Source organism: Microcaecilia unicolor, chromosome 1, assembly GCF_901765095.1.
Source record: "Microcaecilia unicolor chromosome 1, aMicUni1.1, whole genome shotgun sequence".
Lineage (NCBI taxonomy): Eukaryota > Metazoa > Chordata > Amphibia > Gymnophiona > Siphonopidae > Microcaecilia > Microcaecilia unicolor.
In genome coordinates, this window is record NC_044031.1 from 25,847,571 (window position 1) to 25,864,631 (window position 17,061).

The 17,061-nt window shown below is 49.0% G+C and overlaps 1 protein-coding gene across 1 annotated transcript in view; it reads right to left on the reverse strand.

Moving 5' to 3' along the window:
* LOC115464096 (gastrula zinc finger protein XlCGF26.1-like) overlaps positions 1-16,138 on the reverse strand; it is a 29,667-nt gene extending 13,529 nt beyond the window's left edge. The window contains exons 1-2 of the mRNA XM_030194576.1: positions 15,860-16,138; positions 11,181-11,307 (exon numbers count right to left, since the gene is read on the reverse strand). Of these exons, the coding sequence (XP_030050436.1) occupies positions 11,181-11,307; positions 15,860-16,042 (310 nt within the window). The 5' untranslated portion in view covers positions 16,043-16,138. The remainder of the gene's footprint in view (positions 1-11,180; positions 11,308-15,859) is intronic.
* Between the last annotated feature and the right edge of the window lie 923 nt (positions 16,139-17,061).

The window sequence follows — 17,061 nt, forward strand, 5'->3', positions numbered from 1 at the left end:
TGGAACTCAAACAATCTTATCAAAGTCTGTCTGACAATATTCAAGATCAGTCTAATAAAACCATTGCATTAGAAGGGGAAATTACTCAGTTGCAAACTGTTACTTCAATGCTTATCAAAGAGAGAGAGATTCAAGCTCGGAAGCTTGAATACCTAGAAAATCAAGAACGAAGAAATAATTTGAGGTTTTTAAACTTTTATCACCTTTAATACCTGCTTTGGAAATGCTTAAAAAATACTTTGGAGAAATACTGGGAATATCGGCGAAGGGTTTTCCGCCCATAGTGTAGAAACATGAGCACAGGTCAAAAAGGGCAGAGCTGACAAGCCGGTGCGACTCTGGAATCTATCAGAGATTGAGAAGCCTGTAATTTTTTTTTTTTTTTACATTTGTACCCCGCGCTTTCCCACTCATGGCAGGCTCAATGCGGCTTACATGGGGCAATGGAGGGTTAAGTGACTTGCCCAGAGTCGCAAGGAGCTGCCTGTGCCTGAAGTGGGAATCAAACTCAGTTCCCCAGGACCAAAGTCCACCACCCTAACCACTAGGCCACTCCTCCACTGTTGCTACTATTTGAGATTCTACATGGAACGTTGCTATTCCACTAGAAGTCGGCCCTTGCAGATCACCAATGTGGCCGGGCAGGCTTCTGCTTCTGTGAGTCTGTGCAGGACGTCAGACTCACAGAAACAGAAGCCTGCGCAGCCTTCTACATGGAATGTTGCTAGTGGAATAGCAACATTCCATGTAGAATCTCCAATAGTAGCAACATTCCATGTAGAATCTCCAATAGTAGCAACATTCCATGTAGAAGTCGGCCCTTGCAGATCACCAATGTGGCCGCGCAGGCTTCTGCTTCTGTGAGTCTGACGTCCTGCACATACGTGCAGGACATCAGACTCACAGAAACAGAAGCCTGCGCAGCCTTCTACATGGAATGTTGCTAGTGGAATAGCAACATTCCATGTAGAATCTCCAATAGTAACAACATTCCATGTAGAATCTCCAATAGTATCTATTTTATTTTTGTTACATTTGTACCCTGCGCTTTCCCACTCATGGCAGGCTCAATGCGGCTTACATGGGGCAATGGAGGGTTAAGTGACTTGCCCAGAGTCACAAGGAGCTGCCTGTGCCTGAAGTGGGAATTGAACTCAGTTTCCCAGGACCAAAGTCCACCACCCCAACCACTAGGCCAGAACATGAGCCTGTGTAAACTCAGGAATTTATGATCTATTATGATACCCTTACAGGCAAGCTAGCTGGCGTGGGAAAGGTGCAATTATGGAGGGACAGAAGAATGTGATTTAGCAACAAGGGAAAATATATTGTGAGAACAGAGAACAGAATGATCTCTCAGGAAGATAAGTGCTGGAGTATGTGAAGCCCTGCTTAACAGAAAAGGTATATAAACAGTTGAATCAGAGCATTACTTGGAGAGGTAGAGGCAGACCACATGTTTGTGTCCCCTCCTCTCCACATGAGAATTTGTAATTGTAACTTTCTCTTCGTAAGAAATTAAAGAATTGGTTTTCTCATAAAACGTGGCCTTCCTAGTCTTTTATCTCTCTAAATTGCGGGTGGTTGGTGAGTACTAATTTGGGGAGATGGTAAAAAGACTAGTAATATATAATAACAATAGTTAGAGCCCAATATATAACGATGACTTCAAGATCTTCTAACGAACAACCTCAGCCTGTTTCTGATTTAAACCTGACTGAAGTCCTGGAAAGTTCTTTAGAAGTTGTGACAGAATGAACTACTCTCTTGGTGACCTTTGCCTTAGAACCGGACAGAAACAACATTTCCCGCTCCTACTTCCGTCATATAAATCCAGGTTTTTCCTGATTTGGCCAGGGACACGCAAAAAAGAAGGCGAGAATTCCTGGCTTATAAACCAAGAGTTCTCAACTTAGGTGCATTGTTTGCATTAACATTTCCTTGTACATGTCTTGTGTCTCTTGACTCCATGAATTATGTTTTCTTTAACCCAGAGAAACTGCTAGAATGTATTCATTCTAAAGAAAGTATTAGGGTTCCCTTGGATACACCCATTAGTTAAAATGCTGTTTTATCGGCTGCGAGAATTGTCTTGCTTCCAAATGTTTTTGTTCTTTTTTCTCTTTTGCCTAGTATCTGGATCCAAGTAAATGAAAAAAATTAATAAAAACAGAAGTATAAAATGGACTCGGGGAAAACTGCTTATTTCTGGGATAAGAAGCATAAAATGTTTTCTACTTTTTGGGGATCTTGCCAGGTATTTGTGACCTGGATTGGCCACTGTTGGAAACAGGATGCTGGGCTTGACGGACCTTTGGTCTTTCCCAGTATGGCAATACTTATGTAAGACTGCTAGTGGCCTTGACTTGGCTTGTCAAGTTCGTATTGAGAATCAGTACTAGTCACCTAATGTTCAACCCCTAGCCCCCATCAACTAGAATGTAGCTGCTTATTATAGGAAGCTAGATTAGGATTTAGATGTAATTACATTTCCTAATCCAAACTTGTGAGGGAGTGAGGGACACAGTACAGGCATCCCTAGCTACTCTCTCTCACCGAGCTTAGAATTCAGCCACCTTACGGCAAGTGGCGCTAAACTTGTCATATCAGAAGCCAACAGTGAGCATCTTAACAAACCCTTCTGGTGGCACACTCAAGTGTTTAAGTGCGGGCAGCATTCTTCAAGGTCAGTTTTGTCAACAGGCTTTTTAGGTTGGCAATTTTCCATCCAGTTTTCAGCGGATTTTGACACTTTGTACCTGTCATTTTGGAACTAGACACCATCATTAGACCGCTGGTGGAGGCCATAGTTGCCGAAACATGGACCGTGCCAGCTCTGTTGAGCAAAGTAAAACTGAGGTGCCCCCGTTTTTGAAGGCTCCTTGTGCTTTTTCTTCGTCCAGTCTGGATATTTACACACGTTCTTCGTGCCTTCTTTCTTAAGTGCTTAATCGCTGCTCCATTACTACTACTATTTAGCATTTCTATAGCGCTACAAGGCGTACGCAGCGCTGCACAAACATAGAAGAAAGACAGTCCCTGCTCAAAGAGCTTACAATCTAATAGACAAGAAATAAAGTAAGCAAATCAAATCAATTAATGTGAACGGGAAGGAAGAGAGGAGGGTAGGTGGAGGCGAGTGGTTACGAGTCAAAAGCAATGTTAAAGAGGTGGGCTTTCAGTCTAGATTTAAAGGTGGCCAAGGATGGGGCAAGACGTAGGGGCTCAGGAAGTTTATTCCAGGCGTAGGGTGCAGCGAGACAGAAGGCGCGAAGTCTGGAGTTGGCAGTAGTGGAGAAGGGAACAGATAAGGATTTATCCATGCTCCATCTGTGTCATCACTAACCCCTCGATTCGCCCATAGTGTATTTGGTATTTGATATGCTGCTATTACAAAAACCGTTGGTCACAGCGGTTTACAATCAATTAAAATTGTAAAAGAACACCATTTAAAATACAGGAAAGCACACAGTCATACCGGGAAAGAGGGGGTAACCTGAGGACTGCTTGCTGGAATCCACATAGAGAACAACAGAATCAGGAATCATCATAAATCATAATACCAAAAGCCAAATGAAAAAAGGTAAAATTATGTATAATCATACCTGATAATTTTCTTTCCATTAATCATAGCTGATCAATCCATAGACTGGTTGTGTCCATCTACCAGCAGGTGGAGATAGAGAGCAAACTTTTGCCTCCCTATATGTGGTCATGTGCTGCCGGAAACTCCTCAGTATGTCGATATCAAAGCTCCATCCGCAGGACTCAGCACTTAGAGAATTACACCCACGAAGGGACACTCTGCCCAGCTCACCACCGCCGAAACGGGGGAGGGGAATTAACCCAGCTCATCCCCACACAAGTGGGGGAGGGGAATCCGTCCAGCTCATCCCCGCGGAGCGGGGGAGGGACACCACACCCGCCGATGCGGGGGGATCTGGCTTATCCTGCAACCGCAACCGCGGGAGGAGCTGACTGACCCTAACACCGCCGAAGCGGGAGGGGTACAAAGCTGCCCTACAGCCGCACGAAGCGGGAGGGAGTGCCGGCAGAATTTATGTCTCAATCCAGCCCCGTAAAACGGAGGGGAGAGGAATGCAGCAGCTCACTGTAACACAAACTCGTCTCAACTCTTGAAGAATCCAAGTGAAAGAACTTGAACACGAAGTCTTTCTGAAATAACTGAAGACTAAACTTGAACCTGAAATGCAACCAGAATAAAAACAGAACAGATATCTGGGAGGGGCTATGGATTGATCAGCTATGATTAATGGAAAGAAAATTATCAGGTATGATTATACATAATTTTACCTTCCATATCATCAAGCTGATCAATCCATAGACTGGTGGGATGTACCGAAGCAGTACTCACCCAGGGCGGGACATTGAAATCCCTGACCTCAACACTGAAGCTCCAAACCGGGCCTCCGCCCGTGCAGCCACAGTCAACCGGTAATGCTTGGAGAATGTATGAGCCGAAGCCCAAGTTGCCGCCTTGCATATCTCTTCCAAGGAGACGGATCCGGCCTCTGCCATCGAGGCCGCCTGAGCTCTCGTGGAGTGAGCCTTCAGCTGGATAGGCGGCACCTTCCCCGCGGCCACATAAGCCGCTGCAATGGCTTCCTTGACCCATCTTGCCACTGTAGGCTTAGCAGCCTGCAGACCCTTACGAGGACCTGCAAACAGGACAAACAGATGATCCGATTTCCGGAAATCATTGGTCACTTCCAAGTATCTGAAGATGACTCGTCTCACATCCAGATATTTAAGAGCAGAGTACTCCTCTGGGTAGTCCTCCCTACGAAAGGAAGGGAGACAGAGCTGCTGATTCACATGGAAGCGAGAAACAATCTTGGGCAGGAAGGAAGGCACTGTGCGAATAGTCACTCCTGCCTCAGTGAACTGCAGAAAAGGCTCTCGACATGAGAGCGCCTGGAGCTCGGAAACTCTTCTGGCTGAAGTGATAGCCACCAAAAAGACTGCTTTCAACGTCAGGTCTTTCAGAGATGCCCTCGACAAGGGTTCAAAAGGCGGCTTCTGAGATTCCACGCAGGCACCACTGAGTGCAGAGGAGGGCGCAGGTGATTAACTCCCTTGAGAAAGCGCACCACATCTGGCTGCGAAGCCAGGGAAGCACCCTTCAGGCGGCCCCTGAAGCAAGCCAGAGCCGCTACCTGGACTTTAAGGGAACTGAGCGACAGGCCTTTCTCCAGACCTTCTTGCAGGAACGCCAACACTGAAGAAATTGGAGCAGTGAAGGGAGAAAGTGAGCCTGCTTCACACCATGCTGCAAAGATACGCCAAACCCTGGCGTAAGCAGTAGAAGTAGAGCGCTTCCTCGCTCTCAGCATAGTGGCGATGACCTTGTCTGAGAAGCCCTTCTTCCTCAGACGCTGCCGCTCAATAGCCAGGCCGTAAGACCAAAGGGAGAGGGATCCTCCATCACCACGGGACCCTGATGTAACAGGCCCTGCTCCACTGACAGCCGCAGAGGATCGTCGACTGAGAGCCTGATCAAGTCCGCATACCAGGGACGTCTGGGCCAATCCGGACCCACCAGGATTACCCTGCCGGGATGCTTTGCCACCCGGTCTAGCACCCTGCCCAACATGGGCCAGGGCGGGAACACATAGAGGAGCTCTTGTGTCGGCCACTGTTGGAGAAGAGCATCTACTCCCAGGGATCGAGGGTCCCGTCCTCTGCTGAAAAAGCGCGGCACTTGGCAATTGGCCGATGACACCATCAGATCTAGGCTCGGCTGGCCCCAGCGCTTCGTGATGTCCAAGAACGCCTGAGCAGATAGTTGCCACTCTCCGGGCTCCAAGGTATGGCGACTGAGAAAGTCCGCCTTGACATTCATGACTCCGGCAATGTGGGCCGCTGAAAGCTGCTCCAGGTTCGCTTCCGCCCACTGGCAAAGACTCATAGCCTCCTTGGCTAGAGGGGCGCTCTTGGTACCTCCCTGGCGGTTGATATAGGCCACAGCCGTGGCATTGTCCGACAGGACCCGTACAGGCTACAACACCAGTACCGGGATGAACTCCAATAACACCAACCGAATGGCTCTGAGTTCCAGGAGGTTGATAGACCACTTGCCTCTGCAGGAGACTAGAGCCCCTGCGCTGTCCTTCCCAAGCAGTGGGCTCCCCAGCCCATCAAAGAGGCGTCTGTCGTGACGACAATCCACTCCGGGGTCACCAGAGGCAATCCTGCAGACAACTTGTCTGTCTGCGTCCACCAGCTCAGCGCCTTGCGCACTGCTGGGTCCACGGGAAGGCGCACAGCATAATCCTCCGACATCGGAGTCCAGCGCTGCAGCAGAGATAGCTGTAGTGGTCTCATATGAGCCCTGGCCCAGGGCACTACTTCCATCGTGGCCGTCATAGAGCCCAACAGCTGCACGTAGTCCCAAGCCCGAATAGGAGAGGCTACTAGGAACTAGTCCACCTGAGCCTGAAGCTTGACAATCCGATTGTCTGGCAGGAACACTCTGCCCACTTGGGTGTCGAATCGAACTCCCAGATACTCCAGGGACTGAGTCGGGCGCAGCTGGCTCTTCTTCCAGTTGATGATCCATCCCAGGGAGCTCACAAGAGCAAGTACCCGGTCCATAGCTTTGCCGCACTCTGCATAAGAGGGGGCTCGGATCAACCAGTCGTCCAGATAAGGATGGACTTGTACTCCTTCCTTTAGCAGGAAGGCCGCTATGACCCCCATTACTTTGGAAAAGGTCCGCGGAGCAGTAGCCAACCCGAAAGGGAGGGCTCTGAACTGGAAGTGTCGTCTCAGGACTGTAAAACGCAGAAAGCGTTGGAGAGGAGGCCAGATGGGAATATGCAGGTACGCTTCCTTGATGTCCAAGGAAGCCAAGAACTCTCCTGCCTTCACTGCCGCTATAACAGAGCGGAGAGTCTCCATGCGAAAGTGCCTCACTTTCCAGGCCCGATTGACCCCTTTGAGGTCGAGGATAGGCCGGACAGAACCTCCTTTCTTTGGAACCACAAAGTAAATGGAGTAACGTCCCTTGCCAATCTGATTTTTTGGCACCGGAACGACCGCACCCAGGCGGATCAGGTTGTCCAAGGTCTGCTGCACTGCCACAGCTTGACCGGAGACTTGCAGGGAGAGAGTACAAACCCGTCTCTTAAGGGTTGGCAGAACTCTAGCTTGTAGCCGTCTCTGATGACTTCCAGCACCCACGCGTCTGAAGTTATAGTGGTCCACTCGCCCAGAAACGAGGACAGCCGTCCTCCAATCTGCACTGGGGCGTGGACCAAGGCCCCGTCATTGGGTACGAGACCCTGGGGGAGGACCGGAGGGAGCACCTCCGGGACGGCGGTCTCTGCGAAAGGAATGCTGCTTGGGGGAGAAATTCCTCTTGAAGGAAGAGGGGGCAGAGGAACCCGACTTGCCTGGGCGGTACCGCCGGGCTTCCAGCAACCGTCCTCTGGAGGTACCGGGACGAGTACTAGCCCGAGCCCTGACCTCTGGTAATTTCTTGCCCTTAGACGTGCCGAGATCGGTCACGATTTTGTCCAGCTCGACCCCAAAGAGCAGCTTGCCTTTAAAAGGCAATCTAGCCAGGCGGGATTTAGAGGCGTGGTCAGCAGACCAATGTTTCAGCCAAAGCCACCGCCGCGCAGAGACTGTCTGAGCCATGCCTTTAGCTGAGGCTCTCAAGACATCATACAGCAAGTCTGCCAAATAGGCTAAGCCCGATTCCAGGGCCGGCCAATCAGCCCTCAAGGAAAGATCCGAGGGGGAAGCCCGCTGCACCATAGTCAGGCACGCCCTGGCCACATAGGAGCCGCCAACTGAGGCCTGCAAACTTAAAGCAGCTGCCTCAAAGGACGACCTTAAGGCCGCCTCCAATCTTCTGTCTTGGGCGTCCTTTAGGGCCGTGCCACCTTCCACCGGCAACGCCGTTTTCTTAGTCACCGCAGTGATTAAAGAATCCACGGTAGGCCACAGATAGGCCTCACGTTCACTCACAGCCAAAGGATAGAGGCGGGACATAGCCCTAGCCACTTTAAGGCTCGTTTCCGGGACATCCCATTGAGCCGCAATTAAGGTGTGCATGGCATCATGCACGTGGAAGGATCTAGGCGGGCGCTTCGTCCCCAGCATAATGGCAGAGCCAACAGGGGCTGAGGGAGAGACGTCCTCCGGAGAGGAAATCTTCAAAGTGTCCATGGCCTGTAAAAACAGGTTGGGCAAATCCTCTGGGCTAAAAAGCCGCGCTGCAGAGGGGTCATCCGCTCCATCCGAGCGGGGATCTATCTCCTCCAAGGAATCCGCAAAGGACCGTTGGGAGACCTCAGACACGCTGCCCTCATCTACATCGGAGGAGACAAAGTCCTCCAAGGCCTGGAAATCAACCCGAGGGCGTTTACCTCTGGGAACCTCAACCTCTTTATCAGAAGAGGGAGCAGGGGCAGCGTTTGCATGAGGAAAGCCTGATGCAGCAGCAAAACAAACTCGGGGGAGAAACCCCCCAGACTGTGCACTTCCGCAGCCTGGGCAACAGCCCTAGACGCACTCTCAACCGGCGCTCGCAATAGCGGGGGAGAGACATGCTGCGCATCCAAAATGGCGTCCGGCGCGAAACTCCGCGAAGGAGCCGCGCGGGAAGAACGGCGCTTAACTTTAGCCGCTTGTGCCGTCGCCCAAATTAAGGGCGTTCATGGCATTAATGTCTCCAACCTCAAGGGCGGCCCACGAAGAAGCCGTCCGAGCCGCGTGGCCGGCCAAGATGGCGGAGGCGAGGAGCGGGGGATGGGCGTTTATGGCGGGAAAAAACCGCCACGCCGGAGGAACGACCGGGACATTCATCGGTCACTAAACTGTCACCCATCAAGGGCGAATCAGGTTGAAAAACCCCCGCATCCCCGCTAGAAGCGCTCCAGCGATCCGGGGAGCGACCCTTTGCGCCCTCGCCCTCTGACGCCATATGCCACGAGGAGAAGAATCGGGGAACCCCCTGCCCGCTATAAAAAGGTAAAATTACCTGCTTGCCGCTCCGAGCTGTAACGAACTGGTGTCCCAGTGAGTAGCTGCAATGAACGTTTAAAGAAACGTCGAATTAAACGCCTTTAAAGACGTTTAAAATTTTTTTTTTTTTTTTTTTTAAACGGAGCCAGCGGGAGGGGGGAGAAAAGGAGGGACCTGGCACCACCAGGTTTGCACTTGCTCAAAAGAGCCCTCAACCCCAGGCCTCAACAAAACCTAAGGATTAGGCTTGGAGGCCTAGCCAGAGCTGCTGCTGTGTGTGACCACCACCTGCTGAGATAGAGAACATACTGAGGAGTTTCCGGCAGCACATGACCACATATAGGGAGGCAAAAGTTTGCTCTCTATCTCCACCTGCTGGTAGATGGACACAACCCACCAGTCTATGGATTGATCAGCTTGATGATATGGAATTGAGTTTTTCAAAGTAATTTGAATTTGGAAAAAAAAAACCAGTTTCTAAACGGATTTGCGGGGGAAGCTCACTCCACGATTCGGGGGCCAAGGAAATAAAAAGCTGAAGAGCGAGTGGCCTCATAATGAGCCAAACGAGGCGGAGGTAAGATAAGGCAGTTGGCATCAACAGACCGAAGAGTGCGGTTAGGAGTATAGGGAATAGTCAAAGACGATAAATAAGACGGAGGATGCAGTATTTTAAAAGGCGCACGATACTGAACAGGAAAGCCAGTGCAACAGTTTTAACAGAGGAGAAGCACGACCAAATCTGCAAGCTCTAAGCAATAGTTCAGCGGCTGAATTCTGAAGAGTCTCTAAACTGTAAAAGAGAAGATTATCGCAATAGCATTTATTGTGGCATCTAAATCCTATTGAAATAATCAAAACGAGAAATTACAAACGCCCGAGTCAAAGTATGCACAGCAGGAGTAGTTAGGAAGAATGTACAGATCGAAGCTTACATAAAATAAAATACCCAAGCAACTACATTCAAAGCAGTTTACATATATTCAGGTACTTATTTTGTACCAGGGGCAATGAAGGGTTAAGTGACTTGCTCAGAGTCACAAGGAGCTGCAGTGGGAATCGAACCCAGTTCCCCAGGATCTCAGCTCGCTGCAGTAACCATTAGGCTACTCCTCCACCTTATAGAAGGACGTTTTGAGGCCGTACCACTGGATTCACTTTCTGTAGAACATTCTTCAGTTTCTGGGGTTCCTCAGGGCTCAATTCTGTCCCCTTTACCGTTTAACATTTACTTAAGTCTATTAGCTACACTCATCCAGGATCATAATATTTGTTTTTTTCTTTTATTTTGCTGATTTATTCTACATCCCATTTGAGCCCAACCGTGTCGCAGCTCCAACTGCATCTAGATGAAACCTGGCCACCTGGCTTTCCAAACACCAGCTTGTCCTTTATCCATCCAAGACTGTTGTATCATAGATAACTGGTTTTTAATCCTCAGCCAGCTTTCGTTCCTACGCTCTTCAATAGACCGATTTCAACTGTAAATACCGTTCATTATCAGGGCATTTTGATAGATTCCAAATTATCATTCTCTTTGAGCTTAATATTCGTATATTTATATATCACAAGACTCCTGAAGAAGGCGTCTGTAGCGCCGAAACACGGCTGTGTTGAGTCGAGTGTATATTTAAATAAAGAGATTGTTCCTAATCTACGTTGCCTACTAGTGTTGTTCAAGAGCCTACTCCTCCTACTCCCCCTTTCCTCAGGTTGGTATTTAAGTCAGAACAGAATTGGGGGTAGAAGTTGGCGAGATTAGGTTGGGGCATTTGGGTAGGCAATGCATACAGGATAAGTATTAGCACTAGTATTATAACCAGGGCAAATAAACGTGGCAACAGCGGGCACCCCCGCCTTGTCTCCTTAGCTAGTGAAGGAGAGGCAACCAACCCTCCATCAGCCCTTACAACAGCAGGCAGGGCTGCTCATAGGCTCTCTACCCGCCTACAAAAATTGTCCCCCAGTGCAAATTTCACCAACATTCTCTCCATAAGCTCTATTCCACCCCGTCAAATGCCTTGTTGGCATCAAGAGAGATCCCCCATTGTATTCACCCACTGAATAATTCCTACAGTCTGCATCAGATTTTCTGAGGAGGCGACAACTTGGTATAAACCCTGATCTCTGTGCAGTAAGGTCCTTTATCACCCCCCTCCCCATAAATGCATATAATTCAATCTTACCTAGAGAGATCAGGGTCTGAAAATTCTCCTTCATCACCTCCCTGTAAAGCTCCTTCTGCCCTTCATCTAAATACCCCCACTCATCCTGGGAGAAAGAGACAGCGACGTCCTCAAACTTCACTGGCACCTAAAAACACAATTGGGAAACACACAAGGATACGTTGAGGTGCTCAGAATGCATTACATTTCAACTGGCTTTACTCTCCTGGCATTTGATCGTGGTTGAGGGCATACCAGGCTCCCTTCTCATCATAGACACAGGCCAATTATTCAGCCCGCGGGAGGCAGCCTAACTGCAGAGGTCAGCGGTGAGCCTGGATATTCAATGGTGGACTGTCTCCGGTGACCAGCATTGAATATCTGGTCTAATTTGGCCGCTATAAGCTTAGGGCCCTGTTTACTAAGCCACACTAGTAGGCGAGCTACTGTTTTTTTAGCACGCGCTAAAATGCTAGAGACACCCATATATTCCTATGGGTATCTCTAGCGTTAGCTTGCGCTAAAAATGGTAGCACACCTAAGAGTGCATGAGTGGCGAGAATTAACGTAGCAGATTTCAGATCCTGGGGGTAAAACATCTGCTAATTTGATTGTATAAGTAGGCCTGGAGGACAAGATGACGAATAATGAGTTCACTGAGGAAATTCAAGGTTTGTCTGCCAATAACAATATCGGCATAGCACAAAAAAGGGGGAGGGAGTTCTGAGGAAAAAGGGGTGGGGAGGGGGAGAAAATGTTAAAAATACCGGCCGAAGGCCAGTCAAGTATTTGGTTTGTTACAGCAAGGATTGTTTGTGAAGTGTGTTACACGAACGTTTGTAATGATATATGCAGAAATGCCAATAAAAACCGTTTAAACATAAAATGGTAGCACATCTTAGTAAACAGGATCCTTAGCCAACCAGGTCAATGTTCAGGGCTGGCCGGCTTTTACAGTGGCCAAAGATAGGCCTCCTATTTACACGACCCGATTTGGCCAGTATTTGAATATTTGCAGCTAGCCAGCTCTATCTCGCAATATACAAATTCAGTGAGAGATATTAGGCAGAGTGTCTCTTATGAACGCCAGCGGCTGACAGTCTAGCTCAGTCTAACTCAGACGGGATTATTTAGGAATTCAGAGCTGGTGGGATAAGAAGCCATTATTCTCTCTGTAAAGCAGATACTGCTGGGGTGTGTAACTGAGCAGCATTGCTATTATTACTAGCAAGAAAAATGTCAGGAAGTATTTTTTCATGGAGAGAGTAGTGGATGCTTGGAATGCTCTCCCGTGGGAGGTGGTGGAAATGAAAACGGTAACGGAATTCAAACATGCGTGGGATAAGCATAAAGGAATCCTGTGCCGAAGGAATGGATCCTCAGGAGCTTAGTCGAGATCGGGAGGCGGGGATAGTGCTGGGCAGACTTATACGGTCTGTGCCAGAGCCGGTGGTGGGAAGCGGGACTGGTGGTTGGGAGGCGGGGATAGTGCTGGACAGACTTGTACGGTCTGTGCCAGAGCCGGTGGTTGGGAGGTGGGGATAGTGCTGGGCAGACTTATACAGTCTGTGCCAGAACCGATGGTGGGAGGCAGGGATAGTGCTGGGCAGACTTATATGGTCTGTGCCAGAGCCGGTGGTGGGAGGCGGGGCTGGTGGTTGGGAGGCGGGGATAGTGCTGGGCAGACTTATACGGTCTGTGCCCTGAAGAGCACAGGTACAAATCAAAATAGGGTATACACAAAAAGCAGCAAATATGAGTTATCTTGTTGGGCAGACTGGATGGACCGTGCAGGTCTTTTTCTGCCGTCATCTACTATGTTACTATGTTCTAATACCAGATACACAGGGTGAGCAATAATCAAAGCCATTTACGCAGGCCAGAAAAGTATTTTATCTAAGTAAATGGGTTCTTTGGATATTTTTTTAGGAGTTGATTTACACCGAAATATAAAACACAGAAATGCAAATAAAATGGGTGTTTACTGGATCAAACACCACTTCCCCATTCAACCATCCTCCTGCCTCTCCTACATCTTCGTTCTTCTCTGCATTTTTCCTGCAGATGAATCACCAGCCGCACAGATTAGGTGTTTGACTCAACTGAAGAGATACCCAGTATAACACCTGCTCCATGAAAACACCCAGGGTGTTGTATTGAAATTTTAAACACAATACAAAACCATGTTGAAATAACACAATACTACAGTTAGAAATTTTTTTCCACCTCCCCCTTTCGTCCCTGAAAACCAATCACTATTAAGACTGCTCAGAAGTGGACACTCCCTGAATATGTTTAAGTCCATACAGTATTTAAAATTGTGCTTCGGGAGGCGGGGCTGGTGGTTGGGAGGCGAGGATAGTGCTGGGCAGACTTATACGGTCTGTGCCAGAGCCGGTGGTTGGGAGGCGAGGATAGTGCTGGGCAGACTTATACGGTCTGTGCCAGAGCCAGTGGTTGGGAGGCGGGGACAGTGCTGGGCAGACTTATACGGTCTGTGCCAGAGCCAGTGGTTGGGAGGCGGGGACAGTGCTGGGCAGACTTATACGGTCTGTGCCCTGAAGAGCACAAGTACAAATCAAAGTAGAGTATACACAAAAAAGTAGCAAATATGAGTTATCTTGTTGGGCAGACTGGATGGACCGTGCAGGTCTTTTTCTGCCGTCATCTACTACGTTACTATGAAAGTCAAGGAGTTCAGAAAAGGGGCTCATAGTTTAAAACACCCAATTATTTAAATTCTCAAAGATCCCCTAATTAGCTGGAAACAAAAATACCTATGTTTAAATAGGTACATTTTGAAAGGGACTTAACAGATTTATTGGCCGTCGCTAAACACAAGAGCCCCCTGTTTGTGAATTTTCAATGGCAGTACGTGGATAGTGCCGCTGAAACCTTTTGGCACTATCCGGATAGTTCAGGTGTGGAGCAAGAACTTTCCGCCCAATTCTGTGTGTAGTGATATTGTTCACCTGTAACATAGGAGCTGACTCTGTGGGTGCTTGAGCACCCCCAATATTGAGAAAATTCCTTGCGTGTGTCCAGGGAGGGGTTATTTCCATTGAGCTTACACCCCCCCCCAACCATTTTGAAAAGGTGGCTCCTATGACCTGTAATAGCATTCCATGGCCGGCAGGGAATTCAGATGCTCGTGTAGGTGGCATGCTGGATTACAGCTCAGGGAAGTGTCCTAATCATGCACAGGTGGATAACTGCCCAGAACACTGCAGCCAGACTCATATTTGGAAAAACAAAATACGAAAGCGCTAAACCCCTATGAGAAAAGTTACACTGGCTCCCACTTAAATGACGCATGTAGCGTTCATGGTATGTTCTCTAGTTCACAAAATCATCCACGGAGATGCCCCAGCCTACATGTCAGACCTGGTAGACTTGCCACCCAGGAACGCTAAAAGATCATCCCGCACATTCCTGAATCTCCACTTCCCCAGCCGTAAAGGTCTAAAATACAAACTAACGCAGGCGTCAAACTTTTCTTACCTGAGCACACAGCTATGGAACGCACTGCCGCTCAACTTAAAAACTATTTATGAACTAACCAACTTTCGGAAATCGCTGAAGACCCACCTCTTCAACAAGGCATACCACAAAGATTAGAAAACGCAAATACTACTACTACTACTACTTATCATTTCTATAGTGCAACTAGACGTACGCAGCGCTGTACACTTGAACATGAAGAGACAGTCCCTGCTCGACAGAGCTTACAATCTAATTAACAACACATCTCCACTCTACCTATAATCAGAACTGTTTTTCTCTTATATCTGCTGTTCAAATTCCTGTTTAATTCAATTGGTTATCTCTATTATGTCCAGGGCCGGTCTTAGGGCGAGGCGACCGCATAGGGCCTCGCGCTCAAGGGGGCCCCGCCCCGACCGCCCAAGCTCCAGTCCCCCCCCGCCCTCTGAATTTTAAGTTACCTCGTCGTCGATGTCGTCTATGTTTGTGCAGCGTTGCGTACGCCTTGTAGCGCTATAGAAATGTTAAATAGTAGTAGTAGTAGTGGCCGGCAGGTAGCAGCAGCTGTGAAAAGCGTGCGAGCCGCTGGGCTGCACTTCGGGAGCCTTCCTTTCCCTTCCCTCGTTCAGCTCTGGTCCCCTTGAGGGCGGGACCAGGGCTGAGCGAGGGAAGGGAAAGGAAGGCTCCCGAAGCGCCGCCCAGCAGCTCGCACGCTTTTCACGGCTGCTGTTACCTGCAGGCGCTCTGATGAGGTAACTTAAAATTCAGAGGGCGGGGTGGGGGGTCTTGGAGCTGGCTGGTGGGTGGGAGGGAGGGAGGGAGGGGAGGGGGGCCTTGGAGCTGGGTGGGGGCGGGGCTAGGATGGGGCCCCATCAGATTGGTCTGCATAGGGCCCCCCACTTGCTAAGACCGGCCCTGATTATGTCATCCATGTTCTCTATGCATTACTAATTGTTATCTTCCAATTTAGTATCTACCAATAACGATACATTTGTAAGCCACATCGAGCCTGCAAATAGGTGGGAAAATGTGGGCTACAAATGCAACAAACACATGCTCTGCGCCGGTATCCTAAGCACAGGTCCGTGCAGCACCATCTTCTGCCTGAAACACTTCCCCTACATCAAGGGGCAGGTAAAACTGCACGCGGACATCTCGGTAATGAAACGCTTTCCACGTGCATTAGGTCACTTAATGGGCGTCTAATAGCGTCGCACCTTGTTCTCCAGGGCGTCCAGCCGCCTGCAGTTGGCTGCGATCCTCCTGTCCTGGGAGCTGATCCGCCCTTCCAGTCGCTCCAACTTGCTGCTGATCGTGTTTTGCAGCTGCACCAGGACCAGCCAGGCGGAGGGATCCGCTGCCCTGGGCTGGAACAAATGCGCTTCCTTTCCGGCTGACATGATATTAGACACTAATCAAGAGCAAGGACGGAACCTCAGCACAAAGCAACACTGACTGCGATTGCGATGCAGCTTCTACTCCTGTCCTGAGATCGGAGGGAGGCGGGGACAGAACAGGGCGACGAGGAGAAGCAGGAGAGAGGAGAGCTGACTGTGACTGCTGCCACCTGCCGCACCCGCCCAGTACTGGCAGCAGAGGAGCTGATCCTGTTTACAAGGCTGAGGGGAACTGGGTTCGATTCCCACTGCAGCTCCTTGTGACTGTGGGTAAGTAAACCGCTTTGAATGTAGTTGGAAAAACCTCAGAAAGGCAGTATATCAAGTCCCATTTCCCTATTTGAGATTCAACATGGAATGTTGCAACTATTTGAGATTCTACATGGAATGTTGCTACTATTGGAGATTCTACATGGAATGTTGCTATTCCATTAGGCCGCGCAAGCTTCTGTTTCTGTGAGTCCAGGACGTCAGACTCACAGAAGCAGAAGCCTGCGCGGCCACATTGGTGATCTGCAAGGGCCGACTTCTACATGGAATGTTGCTACTATTGAAGATTCTACATGGATTGTTGCTATTCCACTAGCAACATTCCATGTAGAAGCCTGCACGGCCGCGTTGCTGATCTGCAAGGGCAGGCTTCTACATGCAATGTTGCTAGTGGAGGAGTAGCCTAGTGGTTAGTGCAGCAGACTTTGATCCTGGGGAACTGGGTTCAATTCCCGCTGTAAGTCCTTGTGACTCTGGGCAAGTCACTTAACCCTTCATTGCCCCAGGTACAAATAAGTACCTGAATATATGTAAACCGCTTTGAATGTAGTTGCAAAAACCTCAGAAAGGCAGTATATCAAGTCCCATTTCCCTATTTGAGATTCAACATGGAATGTTGCTGTTGCTACTATTGGAGATTCTGGAATGTTGCAACTATTTGAGATTCTACATGGAATGTTGCTACTATTGGAGATTCTACATCTATTCCATTAGCAACATTCCATGTAGAAGGCTGCGCAGGCTTCTGTTTC